General features: G+C 39.4%; 2 protein-coding genes across 2 annotated transcripts; one reads left to right on the top strand and one right to left on the bottom strand.

Moving 5' to 3' along the window:
- Positions 1–419: 419 nt before the first annotated feature.
- prdx1 (peroxiredoxin 1) lies at positions 420–3,688 on the bottom strand. Its single transcript, XM_026936341.3, has 6 exons — positions 3,573–3,688; positions 2,589–2,705; positions 2,340–2,493; positions 2,073–2,195; positions 1,585–1,715; positions 420–731 (listed from the first exon to the last, which is right to left on the bottom strand). Exons 2-6 carry the CDS (start codon positions 2,692–2,694, stop codon positions 646–648), a joined length of 600 nt encoding a protein of 199 aa, XP_026792142.1. The 5' UTR covers positions 2,695–2,705; positions 3,573–3,688; the 3' UTR covers positions 420–645.
- Positions 3,689–8,260: 4,572 nt separating this feature from the next.
- fzr1b (fizzy/cell division cycle 20 related 1b) lies at positions 8,261–14,377 on the top strand. The gene is made up of 15 exons (XM_026936340.3): positions 8,261–8,479; positions 9,595–9,725; positions 9,859–9,960; positions 10,038–10,101; positions 10,359–10,486; positions 10,577–10,659; positions 10,782–10,887; positions 12,043–12,120; positions 12,208–12,273; positions 12,581–12,683; positions 12,798–12,979; positions 13,071–13,304; positions 13,423–13,527; positions 13,653–13,745; positions 13,984–14,377. Exons 2-15 carry the CDS (start codon positions 9,651–9,653, stop codon positions 14,023–14,025), a joined length of 1,461 nt encoding a protein of 486 aa, XP_026792141.1. The 5' UTR covers positions 8,261–8,479; positions 9,595–9,650; the 3' UTR covers positions 14,026–14,377.
- The last annotated feature ends 442 nt before the right edge of the window (positions 14,378–14,819 follow it).

The raw sequence follows: 14,819 nt of genomic DNA on the forward strand, positions 1-14,819 counted from the left end.
TACAAACAAGCTTATTTTAGGTTTGTGGGAAATATGTGACATTGATAACTTTTAGCCAATTTCCATACATCCTGGTTGCTCAACTTCTTTTGGGGGTAATGTATGAAGAGTATAGTTTATTTTTTGCTGAATTTTTCTTCTAACTCTTCTTCTGCTGCAGCTTTGGCAAACTACACAATTCACAAACTTAGTCAAAACATTTATTGTATAAACTGTGTGTATAATATGTATAAACTTCTTAAATGATATTGCTTTATCAGCAAGCTTTAAAAGTTAGCTTAAATCTGTTACAAAACCTTGGTTTCTTGGTTGAAATGCAGGCAATCAGGAACTTGGGCAAGCGCAGAGTCATTCCCTCATCGTGCTGTGCTACAAAATCTGTTCTTACTGAAACCAGAATAAAAACCAGGTCCCCCATCTGTTATTATCCTTTTTATCTCACAAAGGAAACATGATAAAAGGTGTAAACATACAAAATAGTAGTCTTCTACATGACCGTCATACTTCTCACAAAGTCACACAACATAAACAACAATTATGATCCTACACACTTATTTCAGGCTTAACAGAGAGGGAATTGTTACTGAGGTTTGAGACAAGTGCCAGTGTGGGGCCTGTTAGACTACACTGCAGAGTCTTATGTGTTTAGTTTTGTTTGGAGAAGAAATCTTTGCTCTTCTGGACATCGGGCTTGATTGTGTCCTTTCCGGGCTTCCATCCGGCGGGGCAAACTAGAAACAACATGAGAATAAGTGTCATTGCCTTATTAATAAATAATTATAAATAATCTACATGACATAATGGCACTGTGGGAATTTATTCATTAAGCTATGTTTTGTGTTATGATGACTAAAGAAGTGCTCACACTCAGGAAAGAAAACCTGGTCTTGAAAAATCCACATAAAATGCAAGTGTAAAAGCACCTAAGCCTTATATAAAAAGATTGGAGATGTATATTAACAGCCAAAAATCTTCTGATACATCGTGTGGTCCATTACAGACAAATCTGGCACCTTTATGGAACTTAAAACCACCATGGCAAGCTGATTTTTGATGTCGCAACCATCTTTTGAATAAAGCAACCGGAAACAATGAACACAAAAAGTTGGTCTAATGTTACAGACTGATGTGACAATCCAATATTTAAAAAATAATTAAATAATAATAATTCACAGGTGTAAATGCATGTGAACTCAACATCTTATCAGGATGCAGGAAACAAACAGGTATAAACTGGGTCTTAGACTTTTAGACATTTAGATTAAACACAAGACAATGGTTCCCCTTCACTTTAATACATACTCTATGTTTTTGTGTAAGAGGCATTAAGTTTTATTAAGAGGCATTTTAACTTCATATTACGATTAAAGATACTCGTACAGTCAGCATCATGTTCCAATGTTTAACAGATGAATTGTCTCAGTAAAATAAAAAAGGTTTAATCAAAAAAAAAAAAAAAAAAAAAAAGGACTATAACTTAGTACTAGAGCCTTCACTGAATAACCATTTATGACTTTTTTTTCATGATAACTGACAATAATAGATCAAAAAATTGTTTATTTGGCTATTGATTTCATAACTCACCTTCTCCGTGTTTGTCAGTGAACTGAAAGGCCTGCACCAGACGCAGCGTCTCGTCGATCGAGCGACCAACCGGCAGGTCGTTAATGGTTATCTGCCTCAGGATGCCTTTATCGTCAATGATGAACAGGCCTCTGAGAAGAAATAATCAAAACCGTACTTTAGAGGATGTACGCATGCAGCCCACCTCGACACCCATGACACTGCTTTAGTGACTCACGATGCCACATCCTCCCACCTCCGACTTATTACACCGACATTTCACAGACTGGTTTTTGCGATGTAACAAGGAACGAGAGATATCGAGTCTAATAACATGCTAAGTTGAATTTTAAAGTAGTCAACAATGTATGCAACCCATTATGCAGCCCAAAGTCTTAGACCTCATGTTCTGAAAGGGAAAAAATTGTGTTGACCAAATAAATGCAGTAATTTCTTCTAATTGATGTTGTCTTGGCTTTGAGAAAACATTTCAGCAACTTAAAACACACCTGTAAGCGATGCCTTCGTCCTCCTTCAGTACACCGTAGTCTTGAGAGATGGACCGTTTGGTGTCGGCCACCAGAGGGACCTTCATATGTCCCAGGCCACCTTGCTTCCTGGGGGTGTTTATCCTGACACACAGACAGAAGGGACGGCTTAATGTTGTGAATGTAATATATTGTGATACATCATTTAAGCAAATATCGACAAACATTTGATCTTATGCATAGAATTCTGGCTCTTCAGGAAAACCCAAACTGATCGCAAACGCTCACCAGGCCAGATGGCAGAAGTGTGAGTCCACAGACGCACCGATGACCTCGCAGTCGATCTTTCTGAATTCCTCTGCTGCATCGCTGAAGGCGATGATCTCGGTGGGACACACGAAGGTGAAGTCCAGGGGGTAGAAGAAGAAAACTACATACTTCCCTACAGAAAAAAAAAAAAAAAAAAAAGGTTGCTCTTAACATCAGCAGTCTTGCAATTTCCTGTATTTGATATCGTGTGAAAATAAGAAGTTGCACCTCGATAATCCGACAACTTCAGATCCTTAAACTGGCCATCGGGCATCACTGCCTTGGCTGTGAAGTCAGGGGCAGGTTTGCCGATTTGTGCTTTACCAGCGGACATCTTCTGTTGGACTGAAAGAGGAGCAGAGTGGTTTCATTACAAAAACACTGAAATGATTGAAGGATTGCAGATAATCTGTTCTCAGAAGTGCATATTAGAAGAACTTGATGTAATGCAGTAATACTAAATGACAAAAACAAGTATATATGCATGAAATAAACTAAACTGATTACTGAAAATCAGTAACATCCATTCAGTTATCATGCAATAAACTTTGCAGCTTATTGTGTAATGAAACCTGAATTCAGGTTTATCACTTCCTCAATTTCGCAACATTTGTTCCAGGCAAGGTCCAGGTCCTAGCACAACTATTCATTCATTCATTCATTCATTCCAATAATTTAATTAATACCTCATTTAAACATTATTTAATCATCTATTCCTGCTGGAGCGTGGACAAAATATTAAAACCGCCATTTTAGAGTAGAAGAAAAAGCAGGTTTTTGTACTTTTATTGTGGCTGCGTTCCAAATGGCTCCCTACTCCCTACACCTGCGCACTACACCGAGTGTTAAATAATACATTCTACACCCTACTTACTGCACTATGTAGTCAACTAGGGAGCGGATTCGGTTTCAGCCCAAGCTAGGGCCGTCCCATTCAACAGGTTCTCCCTCAAAACAAATCCGCCATGTAAAAATACCAAGGTTAATAAATATGTCATTCTTTAATGTGTAATTTTTTGTTGTTTATTGTTTATTTTGACTTAAATTAGCAGCGGAAAACGCTGTTAAAATGCAAATAGCTGCAAGTAAAACGTTTCAAAATGTAAACCCAAAACGAGTATTTAAAAAATATATACACATATATAAATGTTTTTGAAAGAGTATTTTATGGAGGGGAAAAAAAATTAAATAAATTAAATAAACTAAACCTACCTTTGTTTACGCCTCTCTGTGGAAGTTAGGAAAACCCGCTGAGCCGCTGTCGCGCGCGCTTATATAACCACGCTGAAATCTCGCGAGACTTCATTGACACATAGCGGTAATACAATGAAGACTAAAGTGGACTGTTCTGCCTCAGCTAGCATGACTTGGCACATTTTCTATACCCTTGCATATTTGTCCTAATGCCAAGAAACGATAAAGTAAACCACTTATATGTGATATTTTCCAGTTTCTGACTAAACCATCTAACTCTACACCTTGAAAAGAGCTGAAAAAGAGTCATGTCTCATGTTTGACTGTAATTCTTACCCACCACTAACTCCTAATTACTACTTTTTGTGATTTAGCTGACTTTTTCACAAGGTGACTAGGTGATTTAGGGAACAAAATCTGTTACAGATACAACCTGAATGTGGAAAGCACAGAAATCTACGTAATCGACATGACTAAATATAGAGTAATATATGTATTTCAGATAAAAAAAAGGCCCTCTTCGTATCTCTTGAATATGATATCGTAATAATATTAACCATGATAGACCTTAGTCACATGTCCGCATCGTTTTTACAGACTGTTTCAAGTAGCTTACTAATGTTTGTGATTTTAGGAGGTCTGTTAGGTGTTACGCTACACTTCAGCATGTAGGAAATGTTAACTTGTTAATGTTTCTTGTCCAATCCTTCCTTTCCCATGGTTAAAAACCCCAACACTATTCAATTTGTTATCAGTTCTGGGTGAAGTTATTTATTTTAAATCCATACAGGCCCAAACTTTCACCCTACTGTAAAAATCACGGTGACCCTCAAGGGTTTCTGCTGGTTCCTGATGGTTTTGTATTGATATTATATTTTTGTATTTGTTGACCCGTGACTGATTCTAGATTGATAGCATTTGATGGTTTTCAGAAGAGATTTTAACCCCTTATACTCGAAGTTTAGTAGTCTGGTAATCATTATAAAGTATATTACTCAGTAACTACTAGTAATTCCTCAGTAACTACAGTGAAAAGAGTCAAGATATTCAGTTATGAAGGTGAGGAGCGTCTGAGAAATTTTGATGGGTTTTACATGTTTCAGATGTTAAAGTTGTCTTACAGAATTCATGTAGCATCCGAAGAATGGTGGCTTCGTGTTAATAAGCTGCAAGTTAATGGTGATTTAACCCCCTTAACTAAGTCAAATCTCGGCTTAGTATTCAGTTATCAATTTAAAAGCATATTATTCAGTAAATAACATGAATTACTCGATAACTACAATTTACTACAAATTACGTTTAATTATTTTAAACGTATATATTAATTAAATTAAGGGAAAGTGTGTGGTGGGTTTGTGTATACATTCATCCCCTTGTGCTGTGTCATAATGATAGAATGAGGGGAAGCCAGTGTTAGCTCATTTGTCATCCAAGTTACAGTAACTGTGACTCTTTATACATAGCCACACCTTTATTTAATAATTTCAAGGATCTTTTTGGCTCTTGCTTCCTCATATTTGGTGATTGGACACAAAGAGGTGCTCTCTTAAGATTTGCTCACTCTGCCTCTTGCAGGAAGTCCCGTGTGTTTATTTTGTGAAAATTCCTTCATTGGTCAGTGCATAACCTCATAACCTCATTTCAGCACAAATTGATTTTTTTGTTACATTCTGGGCATTGTCACTTTTCAGTGATTCTCTGACTGCACGTGAAGCAGGCGAACCTGTCATTTGCACATTTCGTCCCTCTTTTCTCGTCCTCTGTCTTGCATTGTTTCGTCTGTCCATCTCGTTGCCATGGGCACCGCATCGAGGGCACTGATAAGAGGGGTCTGGAAACAAAGAGCATATATTAAAATACAGCTGCCTGCTTTCACTCAAATAACCCACCCAAAGCAGCAGGTTCAAGGGATTACTGCTTCAAACACAGGAATACAGAAACACAGGAATAATTAGTGAATAAATTGTGATCTATAGTGTTAGAGACGAGGTCTGGATGGTGTTTTCAGGGTTTCAATGGCTTTATTAACACAGCATGCACGGCTGCTTGTATGTGTTTGAAATTGTGTTTAGAGTGGAAAGAAATACTAAAAGAAGGCGTAACATGAACATAAAGGAGCGACTGTCCTTCTTATACGCAGGTTCTTGTATACAAATTCACACTACTCCTCTATTTCTCCGTGTCTCCCACACCGATAATGACCTGAACTGTATTATCATTTATTATACCATAGAAACGGTATCCTAATTGGTCAGAAGATATTGATTAATTTTCTGTAACAGCAGCCCTGATAGTAGTTCATCTGCAAATCACATAATCACATCATAATCTAAGCCTAATAAAAAAAAATTGGGGGAGAAAAAAAGTGTTATTAACCTTATAATATGCTAAAGTTTTTTGTATGGAGATTGTTTAACAGTTATGGAAGGAGTCTCCAGTGTCAGAGGTGAAGCTGGAACATTTTATTGTCTCATTAACTTCGAGAGAGAGAAAGAAAATAGTGATGGTGGAAAAAATAGGCTGGTGATTGTTTATAGCTGCTGTAACAAGTGATAACAGACTAACTTGTTTCGTAGACGTTTCACAATATAACTCTACGTATATTGTATATTGCAGCATATTGACATATCAACACAACCCTCATGTCTAATCACAAGGCAGACTCGTTCGCTTTCAGTTCCTGACCACATCCTCATCTGAGCAATAGGAAATCACACAACCACCACACACCCAAAATAGCACTCACGGGAACTCATTACTTTCTGGGACCAAGTCAGATTTAATGTAATGATGACAAAGGGAAAAATCTAATTCAGGCATTTACACAATACAGCTTCGAAATTCTGCCTAATCAGATTACATATGGTTAACTTTATTATTGATCCTTTGATTGTATTTCTGACATCAGTGAATAATAGTTTACTAGTTTGTACTTAGGATATAGTCGGTATAACTGAGATAACGTAAGTTAAATGTGGTTTCTTGAGGTACGTCTAGATCTACACATCTCAGTTAACTGTTTTTATATCACAGCGCTGTTGAATTCTCTAAGACGTTGATTAATTTTCTATAACAGCGACTCGGACACTAGTTTAAATCACAGGTTCGTATTAATGCACTCGTTCTAATACGTTGTCGTTTCTATAGCGACATCATACACACTGACTTGTATGGCAGATGGAAGGAGTATGGTTTATGGAAGGAGTCTCCAGTGTCAGAGGTAAAGCTGTAAGTTTTCTGACATCTTCAGGACAGAGGAGTTAATGGTTTTTTTGGTTTCTCGGTAACATGACCAGCTGCGTTTTTTTTTTTTTTTTGTCAGATTTCAAGAGAGAAAAAAAGTTGAGGCTGTTGAGGGAACGGCTGTTTATAGCTGCTATAACGTATCCAATAACAAACCAATAAGCATGACAGCATGACTGTGTTTTTGAGTTTATTTTTCCAGCGTGTGATGGAATATTGACCCCCGACCGTCATCATTAACGCTTCCTACCAGGCCGCCATTTTCACCTGCTGTGCCGTTTCTGTATAAAACCCGCTCCGGGCCTCCTCGTGGTTCTCCCAGCTCTCTGCAGCAGCTCAGCGCAGACAGGCCCGGACTCATCCATGCCTTTCTCACACACAGAAACATGAAACTGATTAGTCAGAATCCCAAATGACTGATTAAACCTAAAGCAATTAATAGCTAGATAACATGTTATGGGAACCATTTCATATTTTGTGTTTTTACAACCTATTCAGCAGCTTAACTTGCAGACACAGATATCCAAAAAGCTCAGAGTGTTTGTACTTCAGTATATATATATATCAGATAAATGATAAAATTTAAAAAATTCACATTCTGCAGCAGACACAGCCACACACCGCTACGAGATTTATTTTATTCATTACATTTATTTATTTATTTATTTATTTATTTATTTATTTTTATATATAACTGAAAAGCCAAAAAATTGTATAAAAAATTGAATAAACAAATAAATATATAGTTTACACTTTTTTAAGTATATGATTTGAAGTGTAAAATACTAACACTGGAACCTTCAGATTGTGACAAGAAATATTACTGTAGATTTATTAAGTCTTAATTATTCAAATATCTATCATATATACATTTGAATGCATTGTTTTAAATAAAAGCAGATCATTTGTCATGAAAACAATAAGTTTGTGCCTTCATTATGTGACTAAAATGAGGTATATTATTGTATAATTACTACTGTATATTATTATAGATTAAATTTGTTTGATTTATTAAAGAACTAAATTTCTTGTGTATTTCTTCTTTACTTATTGATGTTATTCCTGAAGTTAAAAAAGTGAAATAATTTGTGTGATATGATTGTGAGATATTTATTGCTGTGCATATCCACCTATGTTCCTTGTTATATATTTAGCTATGAATTATAATAAAAATTAAAAAAATAATCAAATCTAAATATTCAGAAAGAATTACTCAAAATGTAGGGTGAAAAGTTGTTATTTAAAAGAAATAAAAACAACAACAACAACAACAACAAATAATAATAATAATAATAATAATAATAATAATAATAATAATTAGTATTAGAGCGCCCCCTACATGCAATTTCTGTTAGATTCGCCTGGTAAGCTCCATGTTTGTTTTCCCACCGCATTCCGGTCAAACTACCGCTTTTACCGGAGGCAGGAGGCGTGTCTTTTGGAATACAGGTGTGTAAAAAAATAAAGCGTCGCAGCTGATTGTTCCGCCATCTTGACAGAAACGTAAACATTCATTCTCAGTCGCTTTGCTGGGAAGCTAACTGCGAATCTGTCCACAGCTAAATAAGACAGAAAACGGTTGGGTCCTGAACTTTTGTCAACAGATGCATCTTGAAAAATGATAACGGAGAGGTCGGATACTCAAAATGCCCCATAATTGCGTTTTATAAGCAGCAAAACAGGTAAGATTAGCTACAGCTAGCTAGCTGGAGTAGGAAGCTAGCTGGTCTTGTAGCCTCTAATTTCCTATCTGGCTTCACGCAGGGATAATGTCAGCTTTCATGTTACAGCTAACACTGATCAGACTACTAGTCTGAAGTGTTATGGAGAGCTAGATTGCAGCATTTAGGTTTTTTTTCCCCCAAGGAAGCTGTTCTTGCTAATGCTAGTCGTGCTTGTGATGTGTTTAGGATTGTCAGGTAGCTTCCATGGCAACTGCGTGCACTCCATGTGCAGCGTTAAAATAACTGGCAGTGCTAAAGACTCTGATGTGTTCAGAGCTGCTTTTAAATCTTTCTGATTGTTACAGCATGAACACCCCTAGTGTTGGCTAAACACCTGCACTGTGTAGTGTAAACATGCAGTGCTGTATAAACATGCAGGGTTGAACATGTAGAGTTTAGAGACCACTGAACACCTTTAACTTTTAACTTTAGATTCAGATAAACACCTGCAATGCAGAATGATCACCTTTAGATTCAGATAAACACCTGAAATGCAGAATGATCAACTTTAGATTCAGATAAACACCTGAAATGCAGGATGAACACCTTTAGATTCAGATAAACACCTTTAGATTCAGATAAACACCTTTAGATTCAGATAAACACCTTTAGATTCTGATGAACAGCTTTTAGAGTGGACGAATATCTGCCTTGTTGGATGAACTCATAGAGTCAGATGACATCTTTTAGAGTTGGATGAACACCTTCAGAGACAGGTAGTAGACCTGCAGGTTCAGATGAACATGTTTATTGTCATACAAGAACCTTTTGGAATAAGATTAACACCAGCAGCAATGGATGAAACACCTTTAGAGACAGATGAACATCTTCAGTGCTGGATGAATGTCTTTAGAGACAGACGAACACATGTAGAGCCACTGAGCATCTTTATAATCAGATCAAGTCCTACAGTGTTGAATAAACACCTATGGGGTTAAATGTGCATGTGCAGTGTTGAACACATACAGTACACGAGTTCAGATGGACGCACAAAGCTGCAAAAATTGTGATGCATATAGTGTATTGTGGAAAGTATCGTGTTGTAAGATTTCTGTGGTGTTTTTTTTGTTCAGGGATGGAAGACGTGGGCAGAGCTGCGAGTGCAGACTGAGGCAGAGACAGAGCGGAAATGGACCAGGACTATGAGAGACGCCTCCTCAGGCAGATCAACCATCAGAACCTGCCAGATGGTCACGTGTCCAAGGTGAGGAAACGAGTATTATTTTCTTAATCTGGTCAGATTATCATGACTCAGCTTCATACTATGAAGGGAATTGTATCTCTGAAGATGTACATGTTTTACATATATATACATATACATTTCTTTCCCTCTGCAGTCCGGCTTTGCCGCATGCAGTCCAGTCAGTGTTAAGTCAGGCGACAGATTCATACCCACTCGCGCAGGAAGCAACTGGAGCATCAACTTCCATTACGCCAACGTAAGTCATGTTCTTTATCTGAGCCTTTACTTTCCCCTCAAAACGGCACCTCACTTACATATTTATTGATTTTGCAGGAAAACTGCTGGTCTCCTAACCAGAATCAGCGCTCAAAGGACGCCAGTGCAGACACTGGAAAGGGTAAAGTTTATGTTTTGGTGTTGTTACACTCTCCTTTGGATCTTCCCTGTGCTTAAAATGTCGTGAGGTGTTGCTCAGTAAAACCTGTAGTACAGTTGGTGTTTGTTCAAATGAGTATAGAAAAGGCAGGTCTTACCCTAGACATTCATTACACGATAATTTGTCACAGTTTATTTTCATTGTAGCTGCATATTGTATGACGGCTAAAAGAATGATGTCGGCAGGTATCGAGGTCTCTAATCAGTATATCCGTACAGACGCAGTGGCCTATGCTGCTCTGCTGCGGAACGAGCTCCTGGGAGCGGGCATCGAGACCGTACCCGACCCTCACACAGACGACCGACGGCATGCCATCCTCTCCCAGGACATACACAGCCTCTTCAGGGTGAGTCCCTCCCACAGCATATGTGTATTCATCGCTCTGCTCATGCTGTAGTCAAAGGTAACATGATTTCCTTTTTTGTGTCTCTTCTAGTACACACTTCACACAAAGAGAGTGCCTTTTGACAGCGGCAATGAAATCTCCCCATATTCCCTCTCTCCCCTCAGCAACAAAAGGTAGCCAGAGGCATGTTCCTCATTTCCTCTCGCAAACAGCTTCACATGTCCATATGGCTCTCAGTGTTGAGTGTGTGTGTGTGTGTGTGTGTGTGTGTGTGTGTGTGTGTGTGTGTCTGCAGTCACAAGCTGTTGCGGTCACCGCGAAAGCCGGCACGAAAGATCTCCAAAATCCCCTTCAAGGTTCTGGATGCACCGGAGCTGCAGGATGACTTCTACCTTAACCTGGTACACACATGTATTTTAGACTGTTCCAGAATAATGGAACATTAACAGCATTTTATATTATTACCAATTATATGCTACTACGATTCTTATTTTTAAGGAAGTAGAATGATACAGTAACTTAATGACAGTTACTAAATAGTATATTTAAATTAAGCAGTACACTGTAATGCAGTGTGATTCAGAATTATGCAAACAATTTCAATAGAAAAAAAATTGTGGAAGATCATTGTGATTGGTTTAGTGGCCACGCCTCCTTCACTGAGACTGACAGATTTAGAAGCGACACCTCCTTCACTTAGACTTAAAAACAAAAGGCCATGCCTCCTTTACTGGGACTGACAGATTTAGTGGCCACGCCTCCTTTACTGAGCCTGACAGGTATAGAGACCACGCCTCCTTTACTGAGACTGACAAGTTTAGAAGCCACACCTCCATCAGTGAGACTGACAAACTCGAAAACCTTGCCTCCTTTACTGAACAAAGACAGACAGCACAGACGCCATGCCTCCTTCACTGAGACAGATAGCGCTGAGGCCAGTACCTCTTTTAAGACTGATAAGCCAAATGGCCACACCTACTTCACTGAGACGGACAAAAAAGAAAGCCACGCCTCCTCCTTTACTGAACAGAGACTGAAAGGTTTAGAGGCCACACCTTCATTGCGGCACTGAGACTGACAGGATCAGAGGCCACGCCTCCTTCACTTGGATGGGCTCCAATCAGATATAAATTATTTACATTAATACACTAGCAGGCTACATTTTGAGTCTAAAAAAAAAACAAAAACCACTGACTCTGATTTGGCTGATTTGGAAAGTGATCATCCTGAGAAATTAAAGTGTGTGTTTCTTGTATGGAGTTCTCAGATTTTAAATCATTTAGGAATCATGGATATAATCAGGATAAAAGTTATATAGTGTATATTAGCATACATACGTATAGTTGTTTGGGCCACTGATAGGGGAAGCCATGCTGTTACTGTCCTTGGTGCTGAAATTAATCTGCCTTTGGTCATGACACCCAACTGCTGCCTGGGTGAGGTATCTTCAATACCAAACATATATCTATAACTCATGCACCTTCTGGCTCTGTGTTTGTTTGTGTGTATTTTATGATTGTGCATAACGATGGACACGTGTTCTGTGGTGTTCATAGGTAGACTGGTCAGCTGGAAACCTGCTCAGTGTTGGTCTTGGTGCTTGTGTGTACCTGTGGAGCGCCTGTACCAGTCAGGTGTGTAAAGGAACATGGTAGTAAATGATCTTTGGTCTGCTGATTTATCAGCCAGTGGTCATTTTTATGTGTCATTTCTGTTCACAGGTGACGAGGTTGTGTGATCTGTCAGTCGATGGAGACTCTGTGACTTCAGTCTGCTGGAATGAGAGAGTGAGTTATTAGTAATAGCAATTATTAGTGCTTTTACTATATGCAGTTATGAAAAGGTACACAACAAGCATAATACAGAGATTAGTACGATCATTAGTCTCTTTATGACTCCAAATGTTTTAGCATTAAACATTATTAATGATTTCTTTATAAGAATTAATGCAACTTGGAAAAAAATAGCAGACTGTATTTAGCATCTTATAGTCCACAGCCACTTAATATACAACCTAAAATATGATGCATCTGTATCATATCTAATGACCATTACTGCTTATGTTGCATCATATCACTCTGTTTTTTTCTGAAGGGAAGCCTGGTTGCTGTAGGAACCCACAAAGGCTTTGTGCAGATATGGGACGCAGCCGGAGGGAGGAAGTTAACCAGCCTGGAAGGACACTCGGCTCGTGTCGGTTGGTATTAACACTCTCCTTTGATTAAACGAGTTATGGGTTAGGCTTAAGAAAGTATTCGTGCAAATTTATCAGTTTGTAATGTAATAACTGGTTTGCTGTGTTGTGTCTCAGGAGCTTTAGCGTGGAACGGCGAGCAGCTGTCCTCGGGCAGCAGGGACAGGGTGATCCTACAGAGGGACGTCCGCGCGCCGCCTGCTGCTGAGAGAAGGCTACAGGGCCACAGACAGGAAGTCTGCGGCCTCAAGTGGTCCCCAGACCACCAGCATCTCGCCTCGGGAGGCAACGACAACAAGGTGAGGATGCGGTGTGAGTGAGGGTGATGAGGATAGTCATACTGATACCTGCTGTACCTGGTATAACGGAGTGTTTCGGTGCCTTGTATAGCTGCTAGTGTGGAACAGCTCGAGCCTGGTGCCCGTGCAGCAGTACAGCGAGCATTTAGCGGCGGTGAAGGCCATCGCCTGGTCGCCCCATCAGCACGGCCTGCTGGCATCCGGAGGAGGCACGGCCGACCGCTGCCTGCGCTTCTGGAACACGCTCACAGGACAGGCGCTGCAGAGCACCGACACCGGATCACAGGTCTGCAACCTGGCCTGGTCCAAACACGCCAACGAGCTGGTGAGAGAACACACACACATGGGCTGAGATCTGTTCCTTGTATCTGGGTGCTTAAGAGTGAGTAGGGAATCGGTTAGGACGTAGCATGCATCTTACGCTCCCTGCTGGTGTCTTGCAGGTCAGCACACACGGCTACTCGCAAAACCAGATCCTGGTGTGGAAATATCCATCACTCACGCAGGTGGCCAAGCTGACCGGACATTCCTACCGTGTGCTCTACTTGGTAAGCAGGAACTATACTAACTTTGAAAACTGAGTGTGCAGCTCAATTTGTTTGATCACATGTGATTAAATTCAAGTTCTTTACAGAATTCAAACTGTGTGTGTGTGTGTGTGTGTCTTCACCAGGCTGTGTCTCCAGACGGCGAGGCTATAGTGACAGGAGCAGGAGATGAGACACTCAGGTTCTGGAACGTCTTCAGCAAAACGCGCTGCACCAAGGTTAAGACACACACACACACACACACACACACTATATATTGCCTTACATACATATATAAAATTATTTTCAGAAAGGCTAATTTAGTAGCTAGGTGATAACCTGCTAGCTAAACATTTAGTTAATTTAGTTAAGTTAGCAAGGTGGAACCAGCTGTAAGCCGATTTCCTGATATTTCTCACATTGCGGTGTATTCTGGGTAATACTCAAATGGCTGATGTTCTTGTCCTGCTATTTCAGGAATCCAAGTCAGTGTTGAATCTGTTCACCAGGATACGGTAGTGTCAGAGGACAGAGGAGGACTTGGGACTTTTCCGAGAGAACCCGACGTCTCTTCCTCCTCTCCACACTCCTCCCCGTGTCTTCATTAAAAACCCACACCCGACGAGCGAGTCTGTTTGTTATCGTCCCGACTTTCTTATTACTGTATCATGTGAAAGTCCAAAAGGACGTGGTGTAATGTAAGTAGAGAGAGACGGTTTATCTATACGCCTGTCGTAATGGCTGTCTGCCCATTATGATATTTTCACTATTTTGTATGTGCAAATGCAAACGAGATCTCATTATCCGACAGAGGACCATATGGAAATAAACTCACTACTGCAGGATATCTGTTAGTAGTTTATGAAAATTTCTCAGTGGTTTGACTTTGTTGGCTATTTTCATTATTCAGTGTTGAGATGAATTATAACCCGGTCTTCACACTGCCCAGTGTTGTCCGATCGTTTACTAGAAACGTAAAGTTTTAAAGCTAGTTTTTATACCACGGGTCGTCTGAAGTCTCCCAATTCTCTATTTTATTTCTTACCTGTGATAAACCTCACATTTATTTTGCACTGATTGTAGGAAAATTATATAGAAAGGATTGTTCCATTGCAGATTTTGGAGTCAGAGGTCAAAGTTCTGTATGCAATAAAATGCACCAAAATTATAAACTTAACTAAAACTATAAAATAAACTAGCTAATGCTAGTAACATCTGTTAGAAAGTGCTGATACTGAAGAACTCCTTCCATAAATGTGAAATAGAAATAGACATCTCCTTACAGATAACTTTCTTCTTTGTTGAATAACGAC

Source organism: Pangasianodon hypophthalmus, chromosome 4 (assembly GCF_027358585.1).
Source record: "Pangasianodon hypophthalmus isolate fPanHyp1 chromosome 4, fPanHyp1.pri, whole genome shotgun sequence".
NCBI lineage: Eukaryota > Metazoa > Chordata > Actinopteri > Siluriformes > Pangasiidae > Pangasianodon > Pangasianodon hypophthalmus.